The sequence below is a fragment of the Coturnix japonica genome, chromosome Z (assembly GCF_054131305.1).
Source record: "Coturnix japonica strain WE chromosome Z, WE-NBRP24, whole genome shotgun sequence".
Taxonomy (NCBI): Eukaryota; Metazoa; Chordata; class Aves; order Galliformes; family Phasianidae; genus Coturnix; species Coturnix japonica.
In genome coordinates, this window is record NC_140702.1 from 4,611,322 (window position 1) to 4,627,716 (window position 16,395).

Consider the following 16,395-nt stretch of genomic DNA (forward strand, 5'->3'; position numbering starts at 1 on the left):
AGTATTTGAAATGTAGGAGAACAGATAAACCCTAAATAAATGGGCTTCCACTTCTATTAAATGGTTTGCCCTACAAAAGGCTGTAGAAGTGCAGAATATTTCTGACGCACTTACATCATGGACTTCTCTAGTGCTAGCCAGCTTCTAACAGCAGCCCAATTTTGAAGAAGCTTCCTATGCTTGTTTGGGTCCCAGGAAAGATCCCAGGGTCCTGATGTTGATACCAAGACAGAGGCTCCAAGGATGAATGCAGGACTAGTAGGTGTGAGGGGGACTGACATTGCCTTTTATTTGCAGTGGAGACATGGAAGACCACTCATTCAGATCATCCGTGCAAGCATATTCAGGCATACCCAGCTCAGGTGACCGGGAAGGCTCCTGCTCCCCAGCAGTCATGGCAAACCCTTCCAGGACCTGTCCCCTATCTCCTTCCTCCTCGCTGTCACTCTGTGAAGCCTTCTGCTGCCATCCCTTTCCCTTCCTTCATGACTTTCTCCTCTGCATGCTCTCTGAATTCTGAGTGGCAGCAGCTGCCCAGGAGGGTAAGTTCAGCTCAAGTTGCTGTGCTGCTGACCGTTGCAGTACGTGCAATCCCAGGATTCACACCACAGCTCTACCACCAGCACTGCAGTCCACTGAAGGCCAGGGAGCAGGGCAGCAAGCCAATGCAAGAATGCAGTTGATACACTCTACATTTGATCTCCCTGCTTGTATTGACTGTAGAAGCATCATTCTCTCCACCCATCTCCAACAGCCCCTGTTTTGACTGATGGTTTTCAGGGGAGGTTCAAGTTGGATGTTAAGAAAAACTTCTTCTGAAGAGGAATGGTGATGTGGTGGCACAGCTTTGCAGGGAGCTGGTGGGGTCACCATCCCTGGAAGTGTTCAATAACCATGGAGATGTGGCACTGAGGGACGTGGGCAGTGTGCATGGTGGGATGGGTTGAGGCTGGATGTGGGGATCTTTGTGGTCTTTTCCAACTACAATGATTTGATGAAGATCAGAAGGCTTGATTATTAGCAAGACAACAAACATGGCCTAGACCAACCAGGTGATGCAAAACTTCTCACAAATGCAATGGAGCTTTGGCCCACTTCAAATAAGGATTTCAGCGTGCACCACAAATACTGAGATAATGAGATGGCAGAATCAGCCCTTTTTACTCTAGTTTTCTATAGGTTTCCAAGGTGTGCAGCACTTGTTTCTTTTAAGCAAGAAGGACTAATCTGCATCCCATAATGCTCAACACTGAGCACCTAACATTCACGATGTCCTTAAAATGGGATTGTTCTGTGCTACCAGTGGAACCCTGGGGTAGAGGAACCCTGAAAATCTTTCTGAGTGCAATGGGAAGAGGATTAATTAAGACTCAGAAAGCCAGTGCACTTTGGGAGAAGCTAGTAAGATGAGGATTTCTGTAGTGAAAGAGCCAACCACTCCAAGAGTACTCATAATCCCTCCTGACTTTCACACCACATCATTTTGCAGTGAGGGCTGGACTGGCACGTCATGTTACAGTGGTACACATGAGAAATACAGCAACGGTAGCTAGGCAAGCACTCTCCACGTATGGCAGAGGAGGAGGTATTACATTACCCTGTGCAGCCATGAGGTCATCCGGTCTGAAAGAGAACAGAAAACCTTTGGTTTCTGAGGCAAACAGCTAATAATAGCCCTCAGCTAGTAAAATTCAAGTGTAAAAGCACTACATTTCTGGGTTTTCCCCCTACACCTCTGCAATAAGACGTGGGCTGGCTTTGGCTGCTGAGGATTAACTTGGTTGATTCCAGTTGTTGCCATAATCTTTCTGTCATCATTTATATTTCATTTTCTCTGACAGATACCTCCCAAATCTATCCTTTCTGTAATCCACTCTTTGCTGAAACTGCCAATTTCCTGAGCCAAAAGCATGAGCTACACAACTTACGGAACAGATCCAAAGGCCACAGAATCACATCCACGTGGTGTGGGAACAGTGAGAGCTGATAGTTTAGAGTCTACACCACAGGCAGCAGCAAAACTGTCTATTATAGGAGCAGAGATATATTGCACACCAGGGACTGAAGGAGCAGAATGCCCCAAGACGGAGAGAGCAAAGACTGCAACTTTTACAAGGGAACAGAACGCAAGCTATGCCCTGCAAGGACACCAGGTCTGTGTGAGCAGAAAGGCAGTAGACTCCCAGTACAGTTGCTCCTCCACAGAGCTGATCAAATGCCAAACCTTGACCAGGATTAAGCTCCAATGTGTTCACTGCCATAAGAAAGAAGAGGAGAAAACAGATTCCCTGTCCTGATCAGCTCAGAATACAAGACGAGAACTGTAAAGTTAACAGAGAACAAGCTGACTTATGAGCAAAAACCAGTAGAGTGCAGCTACAAATAAAACAGAAGACAAACCCTCGTCATCAGCCAGCTCACTAATGGTCACTCAGAATGCAGCTGATGTGCCCATGGCTATCTGGAGTCTAAGTTAAAATTTAGCGGATCTTGTGCAAAATATAGTGACACCAGAGCAATCTCTACTGCAGTTGGAGTGAGAGATCTGCCTCCGTGCTAAACTCTCAGACTAATGAGATACGTACAATTAGAAAGGTATCAATGGATTCATGATTGGTCATTACATTTACAGAACATGGAACGAATGGTTGTCAACGTGGGATTCAACAAACCAAAGGCAAGTGCAATGCCTCTGACTAAAGGTTCTTAGGACACTGACAACCAAACCTTCTCAGTGCAGCCACAGTAGAGATCTGTAACTACTACTGCTGAAATATCAACTGGCAGAGCAGTGTTGCACATTGTACAAATCACAGTTGGACATCCATGGACAGCTGATGATAAAAGTAATTGTAGGGGAAGAGCTGGATGAAATATTGTTAAAAACAAAGAATCATTTTAGCTGCATGTTTGTAAGAATTTATTTTCATCCTCCCCAAAACAGTTTCATGGCAGAATCAAGAGGACACGTTCACACAGACGTTTCCACAGCCAGACTATGGAATAATCAAAGAATATCAACCAAAATGTGTTTCCTACCAGTTACATGAATCTTGAAGGTGAGTTTCTGGCCAGCAGCCTCGCAGCTGTACTCCCCTGCATCTTTCTTCTCCACCTGTCTCACCACCAGCCGACGCTGTTTGCCCTCTGACTCAGCCTTGAACTTCTTGCTCCAGGTGATCAGTTTCCCTCCTTGTTCCACTTCACCTCTGTCTTCTCCTGGGCCACCTCGCAGCTCAGCGTGGCATTTTGAGTCAGTACAGCCTTCACCTCCTTTTGTACCTTGTCCTTGTTTGTAAACACGTCTTCTTTCTCTGCAGGGACATCACAACAGTCACACCGTTTTGCTGTAGTCTGCTGCAGAGCTTACTCCAGCTCCCCGTTTTCACTATACTTGCCCTTCACATTGAGCATTCTGATGCCTCATTAAGACAGGAAAATACTTTCCCCTCTATTTTGCTTTGGGAAATATCACTTCATATCATATCATATCATTTCATATCATAACAGAAAGCTAAACATTTCGCAGTCTGATAGCAGATTTGGACATGAGATTTAGAACACCTGCATGCACTGCTGAACCTCCTCCCTTCTCTTTTTTCCTTCTGATGTCTTTCTACATTTCCAGTAAATCAGAAGGGAACGGCCCTCTAGAACAGGTTGCCCAAGGAGACTGTGGATGCTCCATCCCTGCAGGCATTCAAGGCCAGGCTGGATGTGGTTCTGGGCAGCCTGGGCTGCTGCTTGGCAACCCTACACATAGGAAGAAGGGGGTTGGAACTGGATGAGCACTGTGGGCCTTTGCAACCCAGGCCATTTATCAGTCTGATTATTGGCATTTTCCACCTCATTGTGTCCTTCAAATTTTGTAACCAGATCTCTTCAAACACCTCCCCTTTTCTCACTCCTTGCATGCCTGGTGTACAATGGGAAAACATGTTGATGACTTCAGTTCTTCATGGCATCAATTTCTGTTTTAGCATGAGACAAGTCATCCTTAAGAGACCATAAAAGTAAGCGATGAAATCGCTAACTACTGTGACATACCAGGTACCACATCTGATTGCTGTGGAACATAACAAGCACATATGGGACAGTACACAATTCAACATCAACTCAGCAATGACTGACATCACTCCCATAGAAATTCTGAAACAGAGCTGTGAAAACTGAAAAGTAAAACATTCAGCATTTTCATTGGCATTTTGGTAAAGTTGCTGTAATAAAGTAATAATAATGTAATGTAATGTAATAATGCAATAACTTCCTCCATTTTAAAGCCAGAGAATCCTGCCCTCTGAACAACGAGGAACAAGATTTGTGGTGCTCTGTTAAACTTTTTCCAGCTCTACAGCATCTTTCAAAAGGCAATGGGACCAGTAGGCTGCATTCCTATGTACCATCCCACCTGCCCCCGTGTTCTAGGGAACTCCACAACTCCAACAGAAGATATTATCATAGTTAAATGCCTTTTGGCTTACCCCTGAAGTAACCTTCTCCATGATTTTTATTGCAACTTTTTCACCAGTAAGAAGATGCCGCCCGAGTTTTACCTTTGCAAAACCACCTACAAGTCAAAACACAGATGCTTAAAGTTGAGTGTGAATTCTTCTCTAATATAATATTACAGGTAAAGCAGAGTACCTAGCATACACTGTGTGTAATGCTTCAATTAGAGGAAGAGGTAATCAGCACCATCAATTTCCAACTGGTTTCAAAAATCCAATTTCATGTTTATACAAATGAAACCTGACTTAGAGAACTGACAAGAGCTGTCAATCTATTCTCAGATTAATTCTAGAGTGGTGAGACAGACTGTTAGGCGTGCTGTTTCTGTACAAAGATGACACTTACCCGTTCCAACTGTTTCATGTAATTCCTAGTACTTGAGAATTTCCTCGTAGTCACTGACAGACATCCTGAAATGTGCAAGAACTGAAGATCCTCCAAGCACGTGCAATGAGGAAGTGCCAGCAGTGTTCACATCCTACTTAGGACATATTCTTAGAGGCAGAAGGGACACTCGTGGCAGATCCAGCAATGCTCATCTTCTCACCAACGTGCATCCCCCTCTCACCCAGCAACAACAAAACACAGTGCATGAAGCTGGCTTCACTTAGGTTAACAATATGGAACATCCCTCAGGGCTTTGTGCCACAGAGCAGTAGCAGGGCTGGACTACAGCTTTAGGAAGCAGTGGAATCCTTTCCCTGTATGGTTACAGTGTCCCTGCACACACCCCACAGCCAGAGCGTTGCAAGCTGAGCTGCCTTGATGTTTCTTGCATTCATCCCAATCTCTGCGAATGAAGACTCATAATTCAATCAAGGCGTTGATTGAGCACAATCGTGCCTTTATTCAATAGGAGAAAGGAGGGGGCGTGAGGTCTAAAGGAAAGATGGGACTCATCCTCTCTTGTCTCATGAGAGTGGCTCAGAGACCGTGCTGTTGCCTGGAGCCTGGGACTGGTGGTTTGATTCTATGCCCCCCTCCGAGATGCTCGGCTTCTCCTCTATGTCGCTGACCTGAGCCTGCATGGTGGTGTTGCTTTCTGGGCGCTCGGGCACTGCTTGGGCTGGGCTGTCCTCAAAAGGCTCTGGGTCACAGTCCCGGCTGGTGCCTGTGGTGTCTGGCAGGCTCAGGTCAGCAGCTTCAGGAGGGATGGGGTGAATGAGAGCTTGCACGATGATGATGTTCTTCTCTCCGTCACTGCTGTCATATTGAAGGCTGTCATTTGAACTGAAGCATCCTGTGCTTCCCATGAGCTCTCCATTGAGGGAAGCACAGGATGCGGCATCATCAAATGCCCTGTGTCCTCGGGTTACAGAAGGGCTGGAGTCACCTAGGAAGGAGTAGATGCACAGTGGTTAGTGTCGAACATTCGCAAGTTGAATCATGAAGCTGTGTTGCTGACAAGCAGTGTTTTGAAAGCTGGATTTGCACCCTTACCTTCCAGGACAAAGACTTCAACTTCGGAGGGCTCCCTGGCGCTGCTCTGCAGTTGGTGTTCGGCCACAGGGGATGGTGTGCCCAGGCAGAAACAGGAACACCAACTGCCAGCTGGTGACTCTGCCCTCTTACTGGGAGAACTTGGTCTGCAGAGAGAAAACAGAGCATGCTGTCAGTCGTGGTGCAGGGTGAGGGAAGAGCTGCAACGAGCCCTTGCCAACAGTTCCCTATTCCTGGCACTGCCTGCTTTCTTCTGAAACACAGCTTAGAAACGCGCTCTGTTTCGAACAGCAGAGGATGCTTCCATTCCTACAGCTCAGCCCTCAAGTACTGTTGGCTAAATTCCTCCCAACCATGTCAATCAAGATGCAGAGCATGTGAGCAAAGGCTCCACAGCCGGACAGGACAGGAGCTGGCAGGCTCATATATATATAACAAGCAAAAAATAAACCAATAAAACCCACCAAACCAATGATGATAGGGGCTGGAAAAAGAATTCCTCTTTACCTTTCAGATAGAAAATCAATGACGGTATGGAATCTGCCCAGTACAGCTGCGGGGCCTTCCTCAACCACGATGTCGCTGCTCCGTGTCGCGGTGGGAGAGCTGCTCTGGCCGCTTCTCTGGGCCTGTGCCTCCTGCACGGTGAGCAGCTTTGTGGCAGGAGGCACCCACACAGACTTCGGCCCGGCCAGAGAACAGTGCCCTGCAAGGGAAAACCACAGGTAAGACGGAGGATCAGAAAGCAGCAGCACTGCCATCACAGTTCTGCATTTCTCTCAGACTTGCTTATCCGAGACACTGGAAGAAGAGGATGTCAAAATAACCATGTGCTCAGGGGTATGCTCATGGCAAATGACAGCCATAATTAAGAGCAGCTCTTGGTATCAAAACAGGCAAACAAAAACCCTATAAAAACTAGGGGACAGGGTTCTCAGAAAGCTTTGCTGCCACATTTCAATTAAGCTTCACCTGCTTGCAAAACATCTTAACGGCAGTGACGGTTTTCTCAATGTAAGGTTTGGGATTGGACACTTTGAGGATCCAGCAACGGGGCACCATATTCTAATCTAAGCCCAGAAGCCTGTTGTCTCCTCAACAGTTAGAGCATTTTCAAAGGTCTTCGAGAAGACCTGGATTGGATCAAGGTGTCAGATCAACATCAAGGTAATGGAGGAAGGCGCTCACCCTCTCCCACGGCTGGTGTGGACTTGGAGCAGAAGATGACATCTGCGTGGGTGATGAGGAATTCCACCACAGCTGACTGGGTCTGCAGCTCCATGCAGGCAGCTTCTCCACTTGTGCAAGCAGATGGGCTCTGCTGGGATCTGAAGAAAAGGCAGATCTTACAAGTCATTTCCCAAAGTCTGAAATTCTGTAGCCAAAAACTGTCAAATTGGGCTCTAAAGGCTTCCACAGTGGGCAAACAGCGATGCCACTGACAAAATTCTCCTGGATGATCAGGGACACAGCAGTCCCAGTTAAACAAGTGAGTACAAACTGTCATCTAGAAATTGTGCCCCTGGGGCTGGGGGAGAGTAGAAGTAAGCAGCATGTTGAAAGGGAAAAAGAAGTTTACCTTAAGAGGTTTGGAGCCCACACTATCGCTAAGTTCTTAGCGTCCATGTTGGTGACGGAGCAGTTCGCAGCCAGAGATGTCAGATGTCTCATCAGGTATTCCAGCGTCCTGGAAAACAAGAGAGGCAGATGTTCAGCATCAGAAAGCAAGCCGTGCTGCAGTGCACTTCAGAATAGCATCATCGCCCTCTGAAAGGCAGCAGGGCTGAGCTCAGCAGACCGAGTGCAGCACTGACCTGTAGTGAGGAGCGGGCAGCTGCTGGATGGCGTCCTGCATTCTGTGCACCCGCTCCTCCTCTGTGGCAGCGCAAACAGCGTCCTGGAAAAAGGCAGGAAGGGATTCAGACACCAGTCAGGCTGGAGAGCTGCCACAGGTTTGGGAACCATGGGGACAGCGCGCTGATGGTCAGCACCGAGGCAGACTCGATGCCTTCCAAGAGGCATCAGGGGAACACAGCAGCACGCAGCCTGTGCCACCAAGGCCAAGCAGTGCAAGCTATGGGGGGCTTTACTGCCTGATTGTGCAGTGCAGCTCCTTGCAGCAGGCATTCATCTCCAAGTCCACTTTGCTATTAACCCCATTCTACCAATAGTTGGGGAACATGCCTCATGGGGCTAACAGAAAGAAGACCTCAGAGCTGGGGCACTGCTGCAACCACTAGCCAGGATGCCCAGGGAACAGGTACGTGTCATTTCCAAGACATTGCCCTGAGCTTACCGAGAACTTGTCATACAGCTGGTTGGTCAGGAGAGGGTTTGGGAGCTCCCTGAAGTACAACTTGCACAGGGAGCTCACGCTGTGAAGTTCTCGGACGCTGAGCTCGGGAACCTGCTCCGTATCGAATTCATGGCTGCAGAGAAGGACACAGAATTGGGCAGAGGGCTTTGAGAAAACAAGTCCAAAGCCACACAGAATACAGCTAAGAAAAGAAATGGGTTCCTCTGAACACCCTCAGCATGACATGTGCCCCTACTGACAGCTGTGTCAGTCACAGCACTCTTACCGTAGTCGCTGGATCCTCGACGCCACGCCGGACAGGCGGTATATCCCCTGGACTACGCCATGCTGCTCAATGAATTCTGAGCAGCTCTGGAGGACCTGGGGGACTACAGAACAAGAGCCAGCGGTTAGCTCAGCTTCTTACTCAAGTCCTGGTTCAGGCCGTGACCTTCGCATATCCCATCCACTAAGCCCCGCTGAGCTAACGCTTGCTTCCTCCTTAGAGGTGAAAGCTGGCAGAGACAGCTGTGAGGAAACTGCACAGAGACGTGTTCTTGGCTTTCCAGAAATGCTACGACCTATCAACAGCCTGGAGAAAGTAATTCTGGCAAAGCCACAGACACTGCAAGTTCCATCACAGCTCCCTCAAGAATTGAGGAACCCAATCTCACGACCAGAAGAGCTAGGAAAAGGATGCAGGATGCTCTCTTTGGCCAGAAGGCTTCCTACGTTTTCAGGCTGAAAAAATTGCTGGTTATGATCTCCCTTTCATCTTTAGATGCCCAATGGAGGAAGATCTCAGGACTGTTCCTTACCATCACGCCCAGAGCGCAGAAGGTGCTCCCCCAGGTCACACCCAAACACCCCTTCCTTCGTTGGCTCTGGCTCCGTCGCTCTCCTGGGGCGGGCCTTCACCAAGGAACGAAGGAAGGTACTGAGCTTGCCCCGTTTCTTCGGCACTGTGCAACAAAACAAAGAAACCAGTTCATTTCAGGCTTGGATCGGTTGGACGAGGCCTAGCATAATGCATTCGACCGAGTACGTAACAACGGGAAGAACATTAACAACAAGGACACGCAAGAATTGTTTTCCCCATCCCTGCAACTGCCCAAGGCCAGGTCAGAAGGGGCCCCGGACAGCCTGCTCTCATCTCCAGCTAAATGCACAGGCTGGCGATCCAGACTGAGGCACGGGACTTGGAGCCTGAGGATCCTTTAGACCCCTTCCAATCCCAAGCCATTCAAGGAGGATTCTGCGACTTCCCCATGCCCAAGAATAAACACAGTGGGATTGGGCCAGATCTCTGCGAGTTCCGATGGAGCTTAATGCAGTCCTCTTGCTAAGCTTGCTCAACTCAGGTATTAACAAAACCCCTGAAAGCCACGTTCTAACCCCATTTTATTAATCCGCATTGTCAAATATAAAATACGTACCAGACTTTGGCAAGGAATTGACGAGGGACTCAGGAATTTTTCCGCTGATGAGTTCCACGCACTCACCAGGGAAAAACCCAACCTGTAAAAAGAACAAAAAGACAGATGGGCATTAGCCCGAGCCCAGAGCCAAAGGGAAGGTCCTCTGACACAGACACAGGGCAACCGTTTGCATCCAGAAGCCATCCTGTGCAGGCAGAGCAGCTCCAACCTGAGATTCTTGACTCTACTCAAGTTGAGCTCTCTAGTCGGAAACATGTGCCTACCTCAAAGCCACGCTTGCCTCTCCACCAGGGGCTCAGCTCCTTTGGTGGCATTGCAATAATGCTCACCATGTCTCCAACCTGCAAGAGATTGAAACATCAATCCCAGCTTCAGCACAGCTGGCAGGAAAGCACATCTCAAATAACTGCCTGATTCTGTGCTGCAGAATATCCTCAAGCTTGACAGCAAGGGAGACATCCTGAAGGAGTCTGAGAGTATTCCTGAGGCGTTCACACCCTACACTACTCTCCCATGCATGACAACAAGGAACTCCTGGAACTGCTTACCTCCAGGGAGAGCTCATCCAGCCCCTGGGCAACGTGGCTCTTGATAACATGGGCTGCCGCAATCGCTGGAACATTAAGAGATGACACCACATGCTCCAGCTGCGGCTTCCGCATGTTATCAGCCTGCAAAACAAAGCACAGGCCGTGGTCAGGAGCTGAGGACAAACCAGGAGGATTTCAAGGTGAGGAGCACATCTGCAGAGAAAGCTGCAGCAAATGCGCTCCGTCCTTATCAGGAGCCCTTCAGAAGGAGCTGCATGTCTCATCACAGTTATTTCCCATCCTGGCGTGCATTGCCAGGCCATGCAAAGATGCATCTCTCTCAACCCAGACTAATCAGCAATGGCACTGGCGCAGACAGCTGGCCAGGCCCTTTTTGGCCCATTCTTTCCTGCAGGAGAGTACATCTGCAGCTCCTTCTAATGGCTCAACACAGGGAACAAAGACTGGCCAGAGCTTCATACTGTACCTCCGTCGCCGCCACCTCAGGCTCACGGCTGATCTCACTGCATGCAGCACCCATCACAGAAAGTGTGAACAGCTGGAACAGAGCAGAAACACACTTCTGTTTTCTCTATTCACACAGCACAGTATGGACAGAATTCTTCAGAGCTACCCGCGCATACCCTGCGGCAAAACCATGCGGGGGGACAAAACATGGCACGTACCTGGCAGTGAGATCACCTCAAGCTATCTGCAGCAGTTCCTTGTCGCTTTGCTCTGATGGAATGAGAGCTAAAGCTGCACCGAGGCAGTGGGCGGAGGGCAAGGAGAGGAGAGAGAAAAAGAGCAGGTCAGTGAGCAGGGCTAAGACAGTCATGGAATAAAGCACACAGCACAACCGTCCCATCCACTTGCTGCAAGACATGCTGAGTCTCAGGCTACGTGATGCCTGTCCGCCCAGCAACTTTACAATGCTTCCACTACTGAGCAAAGACAATTTAAGAAGCACGGGACAGGTGCCAACTTTACTGATACCCCCTTTGGAACGAGTGTACCAGGGGAAAATTACATCTGATGGTCAAGAGTAAGCAATACGGTACTGTGAGCTCAAACAGCCAGCAGTTCTCAACACCTCACTGCCCACCCATCCATCCCACACCAGCTCAGCTTACCTACAAGCTGCTGCACACGATGGTGTGAAGAAAAAAACACTAAAGGAACTAACTAACGGAACTAACTAACTAAATGCACTAACTAACTAACGGCACTAACTAAAAAACAGAACTAACTAACAAACAGAACTAACTAACAACACTAACTAACTAACGGCACTAAAGGCACACGAACAACAAGACAACCAACCACTCCGACCACTAGCTCACCCACAAAGGAACACAGAACGCACCGCTCCTCCCCTCATTCCAGACGCTTATGACATCACCAACGGCCAACAGCCTGGTCCACCATGACCCCCCACAAGGCGGGGAGCCAAGACCACGTGGTCACATCTGATTCCAACACGGCACCACAACATTCCAGGACTCAGTGTGGGCTTGGAATTCTATCCTGGTGTGGCAGCGCAATGGGAGGTGTTAGGGCACAGCTGAAGAGCTGACAGACAACGGACGTTTCCAAAGGAGGGTGCCAGATTAACTCTCAGCATTCTCTTGTGGGGCTCTTAGGAATGCTTCAAACCCATTTTCACTGCCTAGCTCATTTCTACAAAGTCCAGTTGAGAAATGCTCACTTTGTCTGGGGAACGCCTCTATGCATCATGAATTAAAAATAAAATAAAATGGGCACGCGACCCTATGAAACTTACCTCTCTGCTCTTGCTGTCAGCCAGACACCTCAGATGAGCATAACGTGTCCCTGCTCCTGAATGAAGATCCACCCAAGTCTGTGTTCCTCTCTGCTCCATCTCTGGGTCTAAAAGAAACACAGACAGAGATGATTACAAGATCCTTTGTGCAGACAAAAGACAAGGGTGCACACGAATTCTGTTTAGCAAGAAATACTACAGTCCCAATGGACTGCGGTGGTAGTACTTGAATCCTCATTTGGGGCTGGAGCTCAACAGGTCAACACATCAGAAATAACACAAAGTGCATCTGGAAGACGTGTCTCAAAGCCCAGAAAATCCAACACGGGAGGGGGCTGGACAGTGGACCACAAGTGTCCATTTCCATTGCAGCTCCCTGTAGAGAACAGCACCAATCAGCAGGCGTGAATCAATTCATTCACAAGCTGCACAATGACTCTGTTCTTTACATGATAAAGAAACACACAGAGATTCCTGACCAAAAAGTTGGGAGTTAATAACGACCAAAGAGGTTCCTGTTCCTACGCCTCATCCTCTCACCCCAACTCCTGGGTGATGCCCACAGGCTTCAAGTCAGCTCTCAAATCCATTGAACTCCAGTCACAGAACTCCATCAAAAAGGATGTCACACGTGTGACACTTACATACATTTTGCATCAGAAACAGTGATGCCAGCAGGAGCAGAGAGGTGACTGTCCCCCTGTACTCAGCACTGGTGAGGCCACAACTCGAATTCTGTGTCCAGTTTGTGGCCCCTCACTGCAAAAAAGACACTGAGGCTTTGGAACGTGTTCAAAGAATAGCAACAAAGCTGGTGAGGGGTCTGGAGCACAATGGGGCCATATGAGGAGAGGCTGCAGGAGATGGGAATGTCCAGCCTGGAGAAGAGGTGGCTCAGGGGAGACCTCATTGCTCTCTATAACTTCCTGAAGGGAGGTTGCAGTGAGCTGGGGGTCGGCCTCTTCTCTCATGTCATTACTGATAGAACTAGAGGGAATGGTTTCAAGCTGTGGCAGGGGAGGTTCAGGCTGGACATTAGGAAATATTACTTCTCAGAAAGGGTGGCCAGGCACTGGAATGGACTGCCCAGGGAGGTGGTGGAGTCACCCACCCTGGGGGTGTTCAAGGAACGTCTGCAGAAATCCCTGCTGAAATCCTGACCTCTGCCACAGGTGGCTGAGTGACACAAAAGCTGTGTCCTTGGTTCCCGGCCTTACCTTCCCATGCCGTTCATCTTGCTCTGCAGCTCCTGCTCTGAATAGTCTTCTTATATTCCCATGTGATGTACCCTGAAATACATCATTTAGTGAGTCTGAACAAAACATAAGACATTAATTGGAACTGTGAAGAAATGTTTTTTGCACTTTACTTGGAGAATGTTCCATGCTATACCTTCTTTTCTCAATTGTAACACATGATTTTTTATAAAAATAAACATAGCAAGTCAGCTTTTCAGTGTGCACATTGATGAAACTTGGTGAAATACAACTTCAGAAAAAGGTAATTTGAAAATTTAAATATTCTTATCAGAATCTCTGCTATTAGTTACCGTTCCCATGTTCTGATTTGATGATGATTCTCTCAGAGCTGTTTTGTCACTCCCCACCTCAAATGCACTTCAAGTGCTTTAGGAGCATCACTGGAATTTTGAATAAACTCGATATATTTTAGCAAAGCTGCTACAGATGCATGACTGAAGTACTTTGGAAAAATTTAATCTTGATTGAACGCTGAACAGTGTTATTTAATTATAATCCAGGTAATTAAATTAATTAAACCAAGGGAATCACCTCCCAGTCAGTCAGCTCCCACCAGGGAAATCGCTTCCCTGCCAAGCAGATGCAACCAACACAAGCTGCTACATCACTCTAGGGCCCCACTGAATCTTCCCAAGGGGTCTCCAAAGGCTTCCCTGCTGACTTCTGGGAACCTGGGAACACTCACATGAAAGCCAGTGCCCCCTAATGTGCCCCAGAGGTGACTCAGGGCCCTGCAATTAGCTCTACAGACATCCAGACATGCCCCAGAGCAAGTATGTGTGCTGTAGGGAGCCCAAGAGACATTCCAGAGCAACATAGTACTCCTCAGTGTGCTCAAGGGTTCTTCACCTGTCTCTAAATATGCCCTACTGGACTTCGTTTTCTCTTCTGGAGCCTTCCTTAGTTCTCAGCTTTGCTTTCTCATGCCATTTATCATTCAGTTTAGAGATTATTTTAACTAAAATATTTTAATCCACCATATTTTCTGAAAACTAAGAATTGATCCCGCTCAAGGAAACAGAAGAGAAAAACATCACCCACAGGCTGCAGATATTTACCTCGACTTCTCTACATGCCATCCCCAGTGTGCTTTTCAACTCACCTTGCACAGTGACCCTGGCTTTTGTTTTAGAGTCCTCTGTCTCACAGGTGTACTCCCCGCTGGCCTTGGCAGTAGAGTCATGGATGATCAGAATGGCCCTCGTTCCCTCCTGCTGCAAGTCGTACTTCTGGCTTTTTCTGATTGCTTTGCCATCCTTGTACCACCTGATGTTCACATCTGGTTTCGACAGCTCACGGCTCAGGCTGATGTCCTGCCCTGCTGCTGCTGTCTTATCCTCCAGCTGTTTTGTTACCTCAGTAGGTTTTTCTGAAAGAAAACATGCTTTTTGAGTAACATACACTTAGGGTAGGATGCCTCTCTCAAAATACACGCATCTACATGCTGGAGATAAGTTAGAGAGGCACTTGCAGCAGAGGCCATCCTACAGCCAGCAGTAATCTGCAAAGTACAGACAATAGAATTCCAGGCACCATTTATTCTCTCTTAAATCTACCCCATTGAGTATGATGAACCATGACTGAAAACTGCCTCTTCCTTCTCTCCACTGATCACACTGGGAGCCTTGGATGATGCTCTCAGATGCACATGTTCTAGATAGGAATTTGTTGTACAGCTAGATGATGTGAAGGCCATCCCTTCAGCTTATACTTAGATGATATTTGCCCCCACAGTTCCCTCAACAGATCATTCCTGATTTACTGGTAACGGAACAAGGTGTAGTGAGATGCCCATTGCCAACACTACCCCAGTGCTTTGGGTATTTCTCACATTTGTGTAAAATGGTTCCTCCTTTTACTTATTTTTAAGAGAAATTCTCAGTGCTTCAAGGTTCAAGTAGAAGGTTGCTATTCACTTTAACCATATTATGAGTTAGCTCTCATGACAATCTTATCAGAAGACAGCTGAAGGAATCAGACCCCAGAATCTCTCCCATCTCATTACCTTTCACAGACAGAGAGGCTCTGGAGGTAAGACCATGGGCAGTAAAAATGACTTCCCCAGCGTCAGTAGGAGTCACACTTTTGATAAGGAGAGTATATTTCCAACCCACGTTAGAAGCTTTAAATCGCCCACCACTTTTCACTCTGCTTCCATACAGTGTCGACTTGAACTCATCAATGCTTTCATGGGACAGAATGCATTCAAAAGTACAGTCTTCTCCCTCCTGGATTTCAGTGCTTTACAGCTGTTTGGTAATGCCAATATTCAGCTCTGGAAGATAAGAGAGAGGTTAGTATGAGGTTTATATGGAGAAAAGGCATTTGTGACTGACGTGAGTAGCAGTACTGGTAACTCAGGATTTGCAGAACATGGCTGCGTTCCTTACTGATGTATTCTCTAAGACATTCTCCACTCAGAATTACCAGAAAGCTATAAAAAAAAAGAGACATGAATCTCTTGGTTTGCTCTGGAAGAACTACAATTAGAGCAGCTCAGTCCATGGAGCAGAATGAAGATTCGATGAGGTACAGAGGGAAAAACCTAACAGAGAGGACAACTCTAGGATGCTGCGTGAGAAAAAGGGTTTTGCCTATGACAGGAAATTAAATGTTTCTATTAGCTAATTTGTTACCACCCTACCCCTACTGGTGTTCAAACCATTTCTCCATTTTAGGGATGTTCAGAAAGGAAACATTTCCAGGACATTCTTGATGTGTTTGGTGATTTTCATGGCAAAATGAGATACATTTACATCAAAAGCAATGGGAATTTTCCAGACATCACTGCCCTAAATTGCAGTAATACAGTATCCTTAGAATTGGAAGAGACCCTTAAAGGCCATCTAGCCCAGCTCCCCTGCAATAAACAGGGACATTCACAGCTAGATCGGGTTGCTCACAGCCTGATCATTAGTCATTCCAGAGGCAAAACACACATTGAATGATCTCTCCCTGCAGTCATAAATCCTTGGAGACAACAGCATTGACAATGCATGTTACTGAAGCAGTAAAAGAAATTGCTCTTGTAACTCTCCTTGTGTTAAGTAAAATGATGATAATAAGCAATGGAATGCTTTGGCAGGACACCAAAACCATCCTCCTTCGTTGATATCTGCTGCATTGGAACCTTCCACTG

At 47.5% G+C, this 16,395-nt stretch overlaps 1 protein-coding gene across 2 annotated transcripts; it reads right to left on the minus strand.

Annotated features, from left to right (window-relative positions):
- Positions 1 to 5,316: 5,316 nt before the first annotated feature.
- On the minus strand, positions 5,317 to 16,122 carry LOC146753633 (rho GTPase-activating protein 32-like). Of its 2 annotated transcripts, XM_085530687.1 has the most exons (13): positions 15,262 to 16,122; positions 14,359 to 14,625; positions 11,998 to 13,286; positions 10,901 to 10,973; positions 10,702 to 10,773; positions 10,233 to 10,355; positions 9,948 to 10,025; positions 9,682 to 9,763; positions 9,064 to 9,207; positions 8,532 to 8,634; positions 8,246 to 8,378; positions 7,529 to 7,846; positions 7,184 to 7,277 (listed from the first exon to the last, which is right to left on the minus strand). In XM_085530687.1, exons 5-12 carry the CDS (start codon positions 10,753 to 10,755, stop codon positions 7,739 to 7,741), a joined length of 825 nt encoding a protein of 274 aa, XP_085386813.1. In that variant the 5' UTR covers positions 10,756 to 10,773; positions 10,901 to 10,973; positions 11,998 to 13,286; positions 14,359 to 14,625; positions 15,262 to 16,122; the 3' UTR covers positions 7,184 to 7,277; positions 7,529 to 7,738. The 2 variants fall into 2 exon arrangements, with proteins under 2 accessions (XP_085386812.1, XP_085386813.1); XM_085530686.1 differs by lacking the exons at positions 8,246 to 8,378; positions 8,532 to 8,634; positions 9,064 to 9,207; ... (6 more) ...; positions 14,359 to 14,625; positions 15,262 to 16,122 and adding exons at positions 5,317 to 5,842; positions 5,950 to 6,095; positions 6,457 to 6,655 and having other exon boundaries at positions 7,138 to 7,277; positions 7,529 to 7,720.
- Positions 16,123 to 16,395: the final 273 nt, after the last annotated feature.

Excerpts from the sequence above, each read along its gene's own strand:
- LOC146753633 (XM_085530686.1), bottom strand. The coding sequence starts at position 7,620 with ATGAGACATCTGACATCTCTGGCTGCGAACTGCTCCGTCACCAACATG. Across the intron at positions 6,656-7,137 it reads CACACCAGCCGTGGGAGAGG|GGCACTGTTCTCTGGCCGGG; the intron begins GTGAGCGCCTTC and ends TTTCCCTTGCAG. Across the intron at positions 5,843-5,949 it reads TGAAGTCTTTGTCCTGGAAG|GTGACTCCAGCCCTTCTGTA; the intron begins GTAAGGGTGCAA and ends ACTCCTTCCTAG.